The 16,822-nt window shown below is 37.4% G+C and overlaps 1 protein-coding gene across 2 annotated transcripts in view; it reads left to right on the forward strand.

Annotated features, from left to right (window-relative positions):
- PIGF (phosphatidylinositol glycan anchor biosynthesis class F) overlaps positions 1 to 16,822 on the forward strand; it is an 81,034-nt gene that overhangs the window by 2,325 nt on the left and 61,887 nt on the right. For both annotated transcript variants that reach the window (XM_036334674.1, XM_036334675.1), the window contains exon 3: positions 9,399 to 9,459. In XM_036334674.1, coding sequence (XP_036190567.1) covers positions 9,457 to 9,459 — 3 coding nt within the window. In that variant the 5' untranslated portion in view covers positions 9,399 to 9,456. The remainder of the gene's footprint in view (positions 1 to 9,398; positions 9,460 to 16,822) is intronic.

The following is a 16,822-nucleotide window of genomic DNA, read 5'->3' on the forward strand; positions in this document are numbered from 1 at the left end:
TTAGCAAGATACATTTTTAAATAAATGGAAAGAGGAAATGTAAAGACCTTTGCCATCATCTCTGAATCTAGTTCCTCACCCTCCCATCTCCCCAGAACGCTCTCTTCTCATCTATGTATGTATTATATAAATCCTTTTCAACTTTATCCTTGACCTGTCAGCTTCCTAACCATCATTCCCTAAATGTCTCCTGAGGATGTATTAGTTAGGGTGAGAGTGCAGAGCACAGGTAAGAGTGCTTTTACATTGAAAAAAAAAATGATACAGACTAAATAATTCAGAAAGTATAGTCAGGCTTGACAAGATATCTTCCTTTCATTAAGTGCCTCCTCAATGCCATGCTCAGCATTTCACTTATGCTATCTGACTTCATCCACACCAGCCTGCAAGGTAGATTTTATTAGTCTCACTTTCTTCAAGGGCTCTAAGACGTAGTAAGTGACAGAATTGAGATGTGAACATAAAGATACACATTTGGTAACTGTATACTCATGGTAGATGTGTCCACGCTGATGGGTGAATATAGGTATCAGCCTTCTCCTCCTATCAAAAATGTTTTTTGGGCAAGTAGATTTTAAACTGAGCACTGAAAGGACAATTCGGAAGTGATGCTGAGGGAATGGTGCCATAAAAGGAGGCCAAATTGGCCTTTAGCCTAAAATCAATCAATAAGCAAAGATTTCTTGTTCAGCAATGAGTCATATTATATTCTTCAAGCACCTTTCCTGTCTTAGCTCTTCCGAATACAGAAGTCAACCCAGGTGGCACAAGGTGTGCTGAGGATGGAGGAGGGTGGTTTGGGGAGGGAATACGATTTTGAATGCAGAACTCCTATATGGCCCAAAGACTGGCACATCTAGCACTGGTTTCTGGAACAACGGAAACCATGGCAGCTTTCCGTGCTGATGTTTTTAAAGGTGTGTGTAGAACAATTTCCCAGTCTCTTCTTGTTTCTAAAAAACAGCTGATAAAAAATTTTTTAAAAAATTATTTATCACTATTTATATAAAGCAGTTCACTTCTATTTTTAGTTTTATAAGGGATTTAAGATAACATACATCCATTTATGTGTAAAATTTTGATCTGTTTTAAGTCATGTATAACAGTGTAACCACTATCATAACCATGAAATAGAACATTTCCATCAAGCCAAAAAGTTTCCTATGCCTCTTTTGCTATAGAAATTTTTATGCAACTTGTAATTTGATGACTCCAAAAACTGGATGTCTAGCTTCAACGTAGCTTTCAAAGGCTAGGCCCATAATTTTAACTATCTGTGTAACATATCTAACTAGACATTACAAACAGCCACCTCAGATGAAAAAATGAGTAAAAGATAAATCTTAGCTACAAGAAAACCCCCATCTCTCTCCTCAAATCATTTTTCTATATTCTTTAAGTTGGTTGAGAAAATCATCATCTACCAAGTCATATAAGCTAAAAATGTTTAAAAATCTTTACTCCTCGCTTTCTTCCACCTCCCCAAAGTGAGTCTAATTCACACATTCTGTAATCTGTCCTTTTCATTTCCACTTTCCTCCTTCAGACACTTAAACTTGCTTGCACAATCACAGAAAAAAAGAAAAAGAAAAAAATGCCTAACTTGTTTCTTCATGCTCCAATTCACCCACCAATCTGCCGTTCTAATTTTCTTTTGAAAACCCAGATTTGGCTGTTTCAATCCCCTGCATTCAGGGACTACTTAACTGTGTACAAAATGGTACTGAAAATCTTTCACAGAATAGGGCCCCAACCTCTTCTTCTGGACTTCTCTGCTCCCCACCACATGCAACATGCTATACATTTTCACCTTCCTTTTTTAATTAGATCTCTGCCTGAAATATGCCTCTTTCTCTACCTAGAAACTCCTGCTCACCTTTCACAGCTCCATTTATATGACTTTTCTTCAATGAATCCTTCCCTCACCTCCCCAGACAAAAAATCTCTTTGTTATACTTGACCTCCCATAGCATGTTGCACATACATTTATCACACTGAATAGACATAGTGGTAAAGTAGAACAGGAGAGATAGTCAAAATATCTGGGTCTAACTTAAAAACCTTATTCATTACTTGCTGTGCCATCCAAGGCAAGTCACATAACCTCTCTGGCCCTCAGTTGTTTAATCTATAAAACTGTAATCTTAACAATTATAATAATACTCTACCTCATAGGACTCTTGTGGTGATCAAATGAGGTAATCATAAATGTGAATATGATTTTCATTATGTAGATATTAGATATTATAATTATAAAATTATATTTTTTGATAGATTTTTGGCTCCTCAAGTGCAAAACCAATGTCAGGTCATTGTTATATCCCTCTACCTAACATAGTTCCTAGGCCTACCTGTCGCCTACATTGGTTTATGGCATAAGTTACGATTTCTAGTAGAATTATATTCTCACTATTAACTCTTTTAGCCTACTATCCACAATGTTTCTTCAAAAGCCAATCATGACATCCTCATTTCTTTTTATAATTATTTATTGCCTTTTTATAATTAAACTAGAGGCCCAGTGCATGAAATTCGTACACGGGTAGGGGCCCTAGGCCTGGCTGGCAATAAGGGCCGGCCAGGGCCTTCCTTCGTTTTGCACCTCCCCCTGGTTGTCAGCACACATCATGGTGAGCAATCAAACTCCCGCTCTCCCAGTTGAACTCCCGAGGAGACACTTTGCATTTTAGCCTTTTACATGGATAGATAGATAGATAGATAGATAGATACAGTAAAAGTTCTCTAAGAAAATGAAATATTCTACCCATAATAATTTTAAATTCCTTCATTTATTCAACAAAACTGTTTGGAGCCATTACATGTCCAACATTGTTCTAGGCCAGCCGTGGGCAAACTACGGCCCGCGGGCCGGATCCGGCCCGTTTGAAATGAATAAAACTAAAAAAAAAAAAAAAGACCGTACCCTTTCATGTAATGATGTTTACTTTGAATTTATATTAGTTCACACAAACACTCCATCCATGCTTTTGTTCCGGCCCTCCGGTCCAGTTTAAGAACCCATTGTGGCCCTCGAGTCAAAAAGTTTGCCCACCCCTGTTCTAGGCACTGGTCATACAAGAAACTTCATAGGACTTACATTATAGTGGGGACAATAAGCACAAACCAGCAAATTATGGCGTTAGTCTATATAGTTACAGGTGCTGCAGACAGAACAATGTTGAGTGCAAGGCTGATGTAACTGGAGTGATCAGAGTGGCTTCCCTGAGGAAGGGGTGTATGAGCATCAATGATAAGGAGGCAACTGTACAGAAAGAAGGGCAGGGGGAAGAGCACAGACAGAGGCCCTGCGACAACAGCAGGCAAAGTAGATGTGAGGAACTGAAAGAAGGCCTGTGTGGTATGGAGGGAGTGAGGGGCAGAGGTAGAAGGTGAAGTCAAAGAAGCACACAGGAGCCAGATCAGATCATGTGGGGCTTGGAAGTGCACGGTAAAGAGTTTGAACTGTATTCTAATTGTAATAAAAATCATTGAAGGGTTGCTCTAGATTGGGATCTAGAGACGAGAGTCCCTGGAGTGGCTTGCATCCACGTTGGCTGTACAAGGAGAGAGCTTGTCCAAGAATGGAGCCGATGTTGAAGATGCTGAATAGAGAAATGGGGAGAGATAAACCAAGTCCTGGGTCACACTGTTTGAGCCCTGGATTAAGCTTTGCCTGAAGCAGAAACTCTAAATTACCTTTTGATTAAACTAGTTTAGATTACGTGTTTCATCTCTGGCAAACAAAGGAGCTTTAGTTTATGCAATGTCTTCAAACAAACTTAGGCAAATTAATCTCATCTTGTTCCCATGGCTTGACAAATTGCAATATTTCCCCAGATAATTTCCAGATTCCTCTCTTCTTGCACCTGGGGTGACTCTACCATTGCAACACACCCATCTACACACCAACCCAGAGTTCTGTTCCCCTTCCCCCAAGGACTCCTCCGGTTATATGTTTAACCCAGCCCACTGATGTTAAAGAAGGAAAGGAACAGATGGCAACCTGATTCATGTTCCTCTTACAGGGAACTAAGCCAATTTATTTTGGGGGTCAGAGCCAGTTCAGTTTCAGCAGTGAATGAAAGTTGTTTGAATCCATTTCTGGTTCAGGCTTGTAATCATCTGCAGTAATCCAGTCCTTCACATGGGAAAGTATTTTGGAGGGTTAAAATTTATTTCAATTTGAGAGAACTATGTAACATGGAATCAAGTTGCACCTGTCTTATTCGGCCTTTGTGCTAACAGAGGTAGCATATGGGCTAGATAGGAAGGTGATTAATAATATATTTAATACTAAAATAATCAGCCTAGACTGCATCCATAATAAGCAATGTCCTAAAATCTACCCTTGGATTTACTTTGAATATTTCCTCCAGTGGAGAGCACATTTTGAGATATCATATCATATAGTATCTACCAAATTTCTAAAATATAGGTTGAAACATCTTTTGAAATTTTTGCCTGTTAGAGAAACAAGGATCTTAGGTAGGTGAAACATTTCTGTTTGAGAATTATTTTTAATTAGAGTGATATTCTGTCAATATCTTAAGGCACTAAGACTTAGTGAGCAATTTTGAGACAGGATTATTTTCCAGAAAATGTTATTAAAAATCTAGACTCCGAATATCAACAGGACCATTTTTAAACGGCTTCAGGTAATCTAATGGCTATGTTCTGATATGAAGTATCCTTTGTTTTATTGCTTCATATATATGGAACTACATATATTACATTTATTTATTAAATATATTACTTATAATTTATACATATATGTGTATATGTATGTATATATATACATACACACATAATTTTGAAACACAAAATGCTCAGCTTATTTCAGGATTTTTTTGTTAGTGGATGGTATGCAAACAAGGGATAGAATGACAGATGCTGTCTACATATTTTACAAAACACCTCTTGTTTGTGCATGTGTAAGCAGGAAGTCAGATTTGACAAGATGCAAAGAGATGTCTTACAGATGGCACACGTGAGCAGGACAGGTCTTCCAAACTGATGAGGTTGTAAAAGCAGTTCTCATGAGTATGTGCATGTCTGTTGCATCTGTTCTGCAAAGAAATGCACACTTGCAAATATGAATTTTCAGAATTGAACCCAGGGCTAGCTGAGCTTAGATCAATTTTTCATTGGTTCAAGAGAGGCTATGACCACCAAAATGGATTGCATATCTTTCTGTGACTCTTCTGAGACTTTTCTGTTTTTACTGGTTGTGTTACTTGAAGTTAAAGTTGGAGATTAAAATCCTTTTACTTGATCCTTGAAGATATAACCATAATTAATCTTATAGCATTAAATTCATTGGTGATGTGCTTTGGAGGAAATAAAGTCATGTTCTGCAAAAGGGCTTGGATATACAGAATTTCAATGCTTCAAATGATGTAATTTTCTATAATATTTAGCTTGCCATTTTTAGTTTGGTACTCATATAATAGGAGATTTCGAAGAAAAGGCTAAAGAGGATAATTTGCTTGGTTGTGCTTCTGTTCTTTTGTTCTTTTAGAATCTAAAATTAACCAACATCTGCAGTGTCAACAAGGACTCCACATGGCATTCAAGCTCGTACTTTTCCTAAATAATGCATTTGAGGCAATGTAATCTGAGAGGAGTAGAATGCTCACCATCTCACACTTTATAGTTTCAAAATGATTTAACAGTTAGTACCTTATTTGATCCTCATGACAACATTAAGAGGCAAGGAGATCAGGTTTTTTTGTTTTGTTTTGTTGTGTGTTTTTTTTAATCCTCACCTGAGGATATTTTTCCATTGATTTTTTAGAGAGAGTGAAAGAGTGAGGGAAAGACAGAGAAATATTAATGTGAGAGAAACATATCTATTGGTTGCCTCCTGCACGAGTCCCAACCAGGGCCTGGGCTGGGGAGGAGCCTGCAACCGAGGTACCTGACCTTGACCACAATCGAACCTGGGACCCTTCAGTCCACAGGCCAACGCTCTATCCACTGAGCCAAACCGGCTAGGGCTAGATCAGGTATTTTTTCTTTCTGTTGAACAGAGGAGAAAATGGAGGTCCAAAGTATAGAAGAGAGAGAAATGACTATAGTCACAAACCTGGTAAATAGCAGAATGAAAATGATACCGAGGCCCTATGGTTTCTAACCTAATGCCTTTTCTACCATATTACTAGGATCAAGTTACTGACAACCCATGTTAAAGTGCCATGTTTTCAAAATAAGAGATTCCACAAACAGCTCTGTAAGAAAATAAAAAGAATTCAGTACCAGAAACTAATATTAAACATGTATCTTGGTTTTTAAAGATTAATGGACTTCACTTGCTCAATTGAGTTAGCAAATGATTTCCACAGAAATTCATCTAATTACTCTTGTGATTTCTTATCTACAAAAAAGAGTTTTCACCAAAATAATTTTTTTACTTATGAAATCACACCTCATAAATCTTTTCATATCTAGAATATTTAAAAACTTTCCTGTAAGAGATGTTGGAACTAAGTGTTTTCTTTGCATTAATAAATTATAATTTATGTCTACTTGAGTTCTGAAACATTTCATTTCAACTCAAACTTCTGTAAATTTCTACACTGTAACAATCATTCAGAATTTCTGGGACCAAAGAAAAAAGAAAAAAGAAAGTCATTTGAAGTTAAGGAATGAATTAGCTTGTGACTAATACACAGGCATAAATTTAGAAGGACCTCCTTTTTGAAAGCATAAATAACATTATTGCCAATCCATCTAATATTACTATTTCTACTTTAAGATGCAGAGAAATTCAATTGCTTCTATTTCTTGAAGTTTGAGACTTAAAAATTATGAATGCTGACGTTCTTGAAGAGGAACACTATGTGTTTGTAATTTCAAAAAGGTACTGGCATTCTCAAACATTGACAGGCAGATGTATTTCCAACAAGTGGAAACACAGAACTCTACTGGCAAAAGGAGCAGCCAGCAAGAATTTTAATCATGATTTGGCTCAGCCTATGCTGGTTCTGACTTCACAAAAGTGCATGTTTAAGAAGCACCTTCTACCAATTAGAAAGCTGTCAAGAAGCAACATTAAAGGTTGCTGATACCAAAGCAACCCAAGCTTCCTTAAAACTTAAAAACATTTCCCCCATTAATTGTTCAAATATGCCTCAATGAACCACAAACAAGATTTAAATTTGATATTGTCCAAACATTCTTGTGACTCTAATATCCTACCTACTCTGTGTTCAGGATTAGTGGAAATACACTAAATATTTTGAAAGGTCATCTAACCTAAGTAGAAGAATGTTATCTTTCCATGCATGCAAATACTTGAACATGGGAGTGATAAAAAAGAAACACAGAGAGAAAGAGACAAGTGGAATGATGTAGAATGTATTTTGCTCGAAACAAATTGGGAAGAATTGAGGGGAGTTGGAGAACTGGGGTAGGAAAGCCTTGAGAAAGGGGAGGTTTAAATCATTTGAGTAGGCAGTAACTCCATCTGGTTAGTCATGGAAATCTGTAAGAAGGGAGCAAGAGTGATAGAGGGGAGTGACTGTGGTGGCAGCATTCAGAGGCAATCTGATGAGAGAGACTGGGAATGCAGAGACATGAGAAGCAACTGCAAGAAGAAGGGAAGTGCCCAAGTCACCATGAGAACCCAAACTGCTGTTGCTTTCTGTTCACTTGTGATCAGATCTAATTTTTTCTTCCCTTGCCCACTATCTCCATACATCTGCCTCCACCACAAGAAAAAGCTGTGATCACAGGCCTAAGTTTGTTTAACTTAGTTCTTATTCACCCACTGCATGATTTGTGGAAACGGGCTGGTAACCATTATTTAGCAATGACTTCAGCATTAATCAATCAGAACTGCAATGATATAACTTTGTTCCCAATCAACCCATTTACAACCACAGACCTCTTTGGGCTACAGCGCAATAACATGGTCTCTTGGCTATTCTGCTGATGATTAATGGACTGGACAGAAAAATGTTGGAAGGGTCAATGCAACTCTCAATGCTTTTCTGTCAGGTTGGCTTAAGGGAAAAAAAAACAAAACATATCAAACCATGTTGGCCAATACCTGTATGTGGTTTGCCTGAATTATAAACACAACAGTACATTCTGTTCTCTCGCAATTTATTATTAGAAGAAAGAATACAAGAAAGTGTTAGACCATGCCTATAGCCAGACAGTCCTGAGCACTCCCACACTGCCCACTGGAACGTGCCCTTTGCACACTGATATAGTAACAATTACTCTCAAAATTAGATGCAATACCACTTCCTCTTCCCTTTCCTGCCTACAGGGAGGTGAACAGTGACTCTCAGAGGCAGTAAGAAAAGGACAGGGTCTTGCCAGCTGTTGCTAAGAAGGATCAACGACTTAGCTACATACATATAGCTCATTCACCTGCCTCTTCCAAGTCATCCAGTGCACGTGTATCATTGCCACAGGAGGAATCAGGCTCCCCAAGGCCATCCTAAGGGTGTCTGTGGAGAGTAACTGGGCCTATAGGACTTTACCTTTTCCTCCACAGAAGGACTTTTCCTCCACACACACCCTAAAAATGGCCTTTTGGGCCTGTGCACTCCAAGGAACCTGATTTCTCTTGTGTGAAAATATCAAGAGCCAGGAAGAATGGAACACTACATGATTTATCCCCTCATCCCTCATCCTGCTGGATATGCCCCAAGGTGGAGCTATTCTTGCTGTCACAGATAATTCAGCCCTGAGTGGATCAACATGTCTAGAAGAAGTTTCCAAATATGTCTAAAACTCTAGGTGCAGAAACTTATGTGCCAATTAACAAGGGAAATGTAGAATAGAACAGGTTGGGAATTAGGAAAAGCCAAGAGGCACTGTGACATAGTAGAAAGAGCCAGCTCTGTTGGTAACTATGTGTTAATATGCCTTTGGTTATTATGCCCATGCCCCTGTTTCCTCAACTCTAAAATGAAAGGAATTTGATGAGAAAAGCTTTTGAGAAATACTGCTTTCTGTGGTCTCTCTGTCTTTTCCCCTTTTCCTCTCTCATTCTAACTGGTTCTGTGTCTTTACCTCAGGAGAGACTTGTGGCTGAACTTCCAGGCTTTAGTTCTGAATAAACCCATCAAAGAGAATTGTGGCTTGAGGAGAACCATATCTCCCCACACTATCAAGATCTATTCTCTGCTTCTTGGCAGTACCCCTGTTCTGCATGCCTCAGGGAGGCCATGTCTTTACCAAAGAGTACCTCTTTTCTAGAAAATAGCAGAGGGTCAACCCAAAGGGATAATGCAGATTGGGACATTCCATTATGGAGTAATGATGAGAAGGGCCTCCAGATGTTCTTGTGCTTCTTAAGATGCCTGGTCCCTGCCAGAGCCTTCAGTGAGTGTACCCAAGATACTTCAGACTGACCAAAGTTGAATTTCCTGTCCACCCAACAGCACTGGGGCTCCAAGTTTAAGTTGAATTCAATACTCTGAAGACTCTAAGGAACCATCAATGGTAAGATGACCTTTAATTTAATTTGTGTCTCATTGTTTATTAAAATGAACCCTAAACAAATCTTGCACATAGTAGTAAATCTGCTCTCTTGGGGTTGAACTCACCAATAGTTTACTTTTGCCAGCCATCTTGTCATGCTTTTCCTGCACTGATCCTTTCTGGCCTTTATGTTTTCTCATTTGGGGTATTTTATTGCAAAATATTTTTAATGCAAATACAATGTGTATGCATGTGTATACACATATGAGATCAGCATAATATTATTTTACATCTTGCTTTTTTTCCACTTAATGATATGTCTGAGATATAGACCTATCTCATTTTTCTTGGCTGCATACTATTCCAATGTGTGATGTACCATGATTTATTCAGTGAGCCCCCATCTAACAGACATTTCCATCACCACCCCAACTGTTTAGCAATTACAAATATATTGTACTGCAGTGAAGATACCTATACTTATATCTTTGCATATTTCAGTGAGTTTATTTTATAGACAAGCAGTGAAATTGCTAAGTCAAAAGATTTGTGCATTTAAATTTTTAATACCACTTTTTATTATCAAATAAAACAAAAATACAGACACACACAAAAAAACAAATATAGAGCTTAATGGATTGTTACACAGTAAGCACACTTTTAACCGTCACCTAAGATCAAGAAACAGAACTTGGTCAGCCATGTGAGAGGCCCTCCATGTGCTCTGTGGTGATCATAACTGCCTCCCTCACCCTGAAAGTAACCACTATACTGACCTTTATAAAAATCACTTCCTTCTCGTTTTTAGGTTTTAGCAACCAAGTGGCATTCCTGAACACTGTGGTTCAGTGATGTCCATTTTTTAAAATCTTTGATATGTCTTTTAAACCTCTTTAAACTTAGTTTTCCTTTCCAAACGTTTATTTTCCATACAATTTATCTGTTAAAGAACCCAGAGCAATTTGACCTGTAGGGTTTCCTGCAGCCTGGATGATACCAGTGCCATACTTATGGTGCAGTTCAGCAAGTTCCCCTGCCCTTTGTATTTCCTGCAAACGTAACTGGATTTTTAGGCTTTTTGAGACTCAGGTTTTGAGTCTCACCTTTGGCAAGATAATGAGTGGTACATCAGGAGGTCTCTGTGACTTTAGCATATATTGATGCTCAATGCCTAGACCCATTAATTTATTGTGGGCTATAGGATATTCTAATTCAGTTATATATTTTTCATTTATTAGCTAGAATATTTCTATAAAAATATACTTCCTCCCATCTATTGTTTGTTTAATTGGTGGTACAATTTAGATAAAAGAGGAAAAGTAAGTGCTTGATTTTTTCCCTTTGTTCACTAATATTTCCTGCCCTCCTACAAAGGTGACTTTTTATTTTAGTCATCATAAACTCATGTATTCTTCATATTTTATGCGTTTTGAGTCATTGCTATCATTACTTTTATTGCCTCTCAGTTTATCTCCCTTTGGCCAGAGAGATCCTCTTCCATTGGTACTTGAGTCCTTTTCACATGATCCTGGTAATTTTTGATAGCTTCCTTGCCATCTGATATGACAAAATATTCTAGGCTCATCTTATACATCTCATGCCCCAGATCTGGAATCTGCCATTTCTCCAATAGGCCCTGGTTTCTTTCACTAGGAAATAGTATTTCAAAACCACAATATAGGCACCAAATATGTTTATCACTTCTGTGTTAGCATGGTTTCTAGGCCTTTTTAATGGACAGAGCTAGGAAATATCTATATACTATTAAAAATAAAATACATGCTGAGTTTATTTTTATACTTCTAATTTAAATTTAGAACCATAGGCTTAGGAACACAATAGGCTCAGAACAATAATAGTACCATCACCACCATGATTGCTAAAAGTTACATTTTTTTCGTTTGCACTCTGCATTTGCTTCTATTTTTTAAAAGTACTTTCTACTATATCTACATTTGTCTGAGTATATAGCCACTGCATACAATACTAGCTCCCTTTTATTCCTCACTTTATCCTGATTCTACAAGTAGCTGTATATTTTAATCTTCACAAATCTTCCTACTGATGTGGCATGAGTTACTCTGAAGCTTGTTTTCTAGTAGATACACAGGAAGGACTCACAGGAACAATATTCCCTGAGTTTTTACATTCTGGTAACACTTTGTGTTCCTTGTACCCAAAAGTCAGTTTTTCTGAATATAAAAATTCTCAGCTCACATTTAATTATGAATCTTAAATATGTTACTCCATTTTCTTCAGACCTAAGTGTTATTGTTGAAACATTTGATGCTAACCTATTTTTTCACTTACAATACTGTCTTTTAAAAACTATATGCCAATCAGTGATTCTCTCTGATCATTGATGTTTCTATCTCTCCCCTTCCCTTCCTCTCTGAAATCAACAAAAATATTTTTAAAAATGTAAAAATTGGCTAGATATTGCCAAACTACCTGGAGGATGATGTGCTTTTTTTGGACATTTGCTTTAAATTAGTAGACTCCTATTCCTAAATAGCAAAAAGGAAAATAGTGAACGTTCTAAGAAGAGGCTATGCATCCTATGCATTTTCATTCTGAACCAAAAGTCTGTGAATAGGTATCAAAGAGCTTTGTAAATAAGAGCTGGTGGGCTCTTAAATTCTATAGAATCTTTACAGAATGTTTATGGCTGCTCTGAGATAATTAATGCAGCTGGAGGTTGGGGAACATGCTGACTTTTAGGGGCTCATTCAGGAGGAAGATGCATATGAACCTTTCCATTAGCCACAACATCTTTGAAGTAGAAACTGAAATTCTCTGCAGGGTAAAATTTGAATATAAATGTGTTGGAGGGATCTATTTGGGTATCTCTCAGACCACAGGTCACATGTCTGTTTTTTCAGCTTTCTTCAAAAATTAAGTCAGCTGGGAAGGATAGTTGGTTTTTATTACATTATTCTATTTCAATGAGCTTCTCATTAACAACAGGCAGCTTCTGATAGGGACTTTTAGTTAGGTTCTCAAAAAACTTCCACAACAAGTAGCTTTTTTGGACCTCATACTTAGCTTATATCTTTACTGTAAAAATGAGTCCAATGCCTCTAAAATTAGCAACTCACATGGTATTGTCTAGTTAACTAGTACAGATATTTAAGGTAGAAAAAGAAAACATTCTGTATATGACTTATCTTTCCAGACTCATGTATGGAAGAGTTCCTAGTCACTGACTAATTACATATTTTAAAATACTGGACTCCTTCCTTGTACTTGGGTCAACATTTGTTCCTATGAATTTTATGTTCACTCCCAATTCACCAAAATACGATGCCGCCTACTCAGTGGCCTGATCATGTGAAGGTGAAGATCCACCTACATCTTCAAGCAGAACTACTGTCATTGAACCTATCACTGGGGAACTCAGAATGAAACTCAATAGAGGCTTTTGTTAGGGAGTCTTGAGGCCAATGATGATTCAGAATGGATAAATCAGGGAAAGATGGAAGACAACCTGGAGCACCTATACTACCAATTTTCATCTGCCTTAAGAACAACAACAAAAAAAACTTTTCCTGAATGAATGAGTACAGTGCTGTCTTTTTGAAGATATTCCAATAAAACCTTAAAAAGTACCAGTTTCTAGGGCTAATTCATTTATTTAAATGTATGTTGCTGTCATAGTTGTATTAATTCTACAGAATACTAGCTCACAGACTATCTGGAAGGCCCCAAAGGAATTATTACCTTCTAACAGCTTAAAGCTCATACATTTCATTCATTCCTCATCAATCTATCATATGATTCCCATTCATCCAAAAATATTAACGACTTTAAAATTGGACTCCGCAACATTGGAGTCTAGTTTTAAAAAGTTAATTATTACCTAAATGCAAGTTTCCCAATTGGCATTCATAAGGTGTGAAGTATCAAAAACTGTATTTTTAAGTTCCATGCACAGAAGATGCTGTTAATTGCTAAAATTTATTTGGCTTAAGAGACCTATTTGCTCCTCACTGCATTGCTCTTCACTTCTTATCCTGCACATTAGTTGGAGAATGAGAAGTCTTTTCTTTTTGTTGTGTTTTTAATATTTACCCTGTTTTTTAAAAAAAGATGAGAAAGAACCCTAGAGGCCAGAAGGGAACATGGAGTTCAGTCAGGGAATAGAAAGAGCAAAAGAGAAAATGAAGTATACAGGGACTAGGAGAAGGTTTGTTGTTTGATATTTTGCAGAAGCAAAGGAGAAACATTTTTTTTTAGTTTTATTTGCACGTGTGGTTTGTTTTTTGTTTTTGTTTTTGTATGTAGATAAGTGCTTACGTGTGTATAGAAAACCAGTATCAGGGAAGATTTGCAGCAGCAGGCAAGGAGTTTTAAAGGAAAGTCCTAGACAGGTATTTGCTACAGGAGGACTGTTTTTACAGTAAGAAAGTTCATACAGCAAGGAAATGCCTGGATAAAAACATGGATTGATGACAAATGGTTATGTAAAATACTGACCTGTTTATTATTAAAGAATTATGTAAACATCAACCTGGATATATATAGAATCATGGTAGTCTACATCTTGTGTGCTTATCACCTACTCTTTTGGGAACTATACATATATCAATACAAACATGAAGAACTAGAACAGTTCCAGAAAGGCCTCATAAATGATTTGAGGACTGGTAGCTTACCGCAGTGGATAAAGCACTTTGGAAAGAATACTGAACAAAAACATGATTGAATTTTATGAATATGAAGTTTATATACTATATAATCAGGAATGAGTCACCAGACTATCCAACACCAAAACTAAAGGGGATAAGGAACACCTGAACTTTGAAAGAAGCAATTTTAGAACATGAAAGGGGAAATTCTCCTTTACTCCTTGACTTATAAATTTGTTATACCAAGAAGTACTAGAGAGATGAACAAAATAAATGCTATAGAAATTTAGGGAGCTAGAGCTGTTTAGGATATATCTGTGATTTTTTTATGATGCTGTACTTTTGATTATTTTTATCCTTCTACAAAAACATTTCTTGGTTTGTTTAGCAGAGTAGTCTTCTGAACGAACCATACTAGGTCTTTTCTACTATGAAAAAACTACATTTTGCCAGTATCTAGCACAGTACTGGTAGAAAGTCGCCTATTAGCCTTTGCTTGAGTTGTTTCCCTCTTGTACTGGAGAGAGGTATGGCCTTTAGAAAATTGATGTTGTTGATTTAATAGCTGAATATTTAATTTGGATGAGGAAATCATTTGAGCAATGCAGATAATTGTCATTAATAAATAAACAAATTGAATGAATTGCTAATAGCAATGGGATGTTAATGTGTATGATGTAATACTGGGTTAAGACTCCTGAGTTCCATTGTGGCTTCTGCTACTGCCCAACAAATGCTTCATTACCTTTGATAAATAAAAGATAAACCAAAACAGATAAACAAGGCTAACCAAGACAGACAGCTGCCTTAATAGGCCGCTTTGGTATTGCTTCAACCCATGTTCTTTAAATATGTGTTTAATATTTATTTAAAGACAGCCTGAGAACCACAGAGGAAAGAGGATAGGATCAATCTTTTTTCTGTTGGCTTGAACAATGTAGTTCTGACCCAAACTTGTACCCTCTGCTCAGCAGAAGACCTCTTTAGTACCACACTCTACCCCTCTTTGAAGGCAGGTGAGTGAACTTCTGTTGTTACTTGAGCAACTCTCTTAGGAGTCTCCCGCCCCCAAGAAACTTCCTGAAAGGATCCTAGTAAGCATAATAATTTCCATTCATTACATTTCAGTATACATATTGACCTAGTATGCAGATTGAGTATACACTTCATGTACAGAATGATGCCTGGAGTTCCACCCTTACTTTAACTCTTCACATAAAACAAAAAGAAGAGTGCTAGTACTACTATAGCAATAGGCATAGGTAGTCACCAGATTGGCATTCTATGAGGGCAGAGATTTTGTGTACTTCTGTATCCATAACATCTAGCTCAGTGTGGGCAGACAGAGTGCGTTTACTCAATGCTGACGGAAATAGTGCATGGATGATTGAAGGAAGATAACACTGGGTCACTCTCTGATTCTCTTTATTTGGTCCATAAAGGCACCTTAATGACCACCATACTTTGTTATTACACTGACTCATGGTGAGAATCAGTTCATGTTTAAAAGAAGAGGCATCCTGGGAAGAGGGCTATTCATTTCATGCTAGCCAACAGCATAGGAATTTCAGGTTTTCAAGCCCAACCATTTAAACTATTCTGTTCTTTCTGAACAGCTCAGTCTGCATTGTATTAGATTGAGCTATATTAAAAAGCCTATTTTAAACCATTTTTGACCTACAAAGAGGCTAATCATAGTGGAAACTGCATTGTTTTCAGCATGACTTGGTGTAGTACATGGAGGTCAGATTCTGGTGTTCTGTGAAACTTTAGAGAGCCACTTAACTCTCCTATGTCTACTCATTTCATAACTATTGAGCAAGACTCCGTGGGGAACACTAAGATATGCGAAACACAGTTTCTGCCTCCTTTAGGCTCACAGTTTACTTGGGGAGATGAAAATTCACCTGAAAAATATTATAATCCAAAGCAGTATATGGTGCCCTCAAAGTTATTGTTTTTTTTAAAGTAACTTCATCCCCAGCAAGAAATTACTTCCTGCTGCAATATTCAGAAGAGAAATATAGGAGAGGACAGTTGAGCTTGGGCTTAAAGAATGATTATGTTTCATTAAGTAGAGAATTGGAGGAAGGCAGTTCAAGCAAGTCACATGGCAGGAGCAAAGGTGCAGAGGCTGAAAACACCAGCTATTTTTGTGTGGCTGGACAGATGGTTTGTGTGGGTGGGCTGTGGGAGATAAGGCTAGAAACCTGTTTCTTCCATGGCATGTAGTAGGCACTTTTTCATTTGAGTTGCTACACTGAATAAATGAAATAAGGAAGACTGGTAGAAAGAACCCAGAATGGGAATCAGGAGGCCAGACATGAATTTTGTCACCAATCTTGACTCCTTCAAATAAATCACTATGGGGTGGCGTTGTTTTCAACCGTCAAAGGGAGGTAATTTGTCTAGTCCCTAGGTCAGTGACGGCGAACCTTTTGAGCTCAGCGTGTCAGCATTTTGAAAAACCCTAACTTAACTCTGGTGCCATGTCACATATAGAAATTTTTTGATATTTGCAACCATAGTAAAACAAAGACTTATATTTTTGATATTTATTTTATATATTTAAATGCCATTTAACAAAGAAAAATCAACCAAAAACATGAGTTCGCGTGTCACCTCTGACACGCATGTCATAGGTTTGCCATCACTGCCCTAGGTGGTTCTGAGAGTTACAAGGGTGACTTGAGCAATCAGAAGGAAAACCTTGGAAAAGGAAAACTGCTGTGTCTTTTCTCCGAACATAAATTGCT

Source organism: Myotis myotis, unplaced genomic scaffold (assembly GCF_014108235.1).
Source record: "Myotis myotis isolate mMyoMyo1 unplaced genomic scaffold, mMyoMyo1.p scaffold_m19_p_14, whole genome shotgun sequence".
NCBI lineage: Eukaryota > Metazoa > Chordata > Mammalia > Chiroptera > Vespertilionidae > Myotis > Myotis myotis.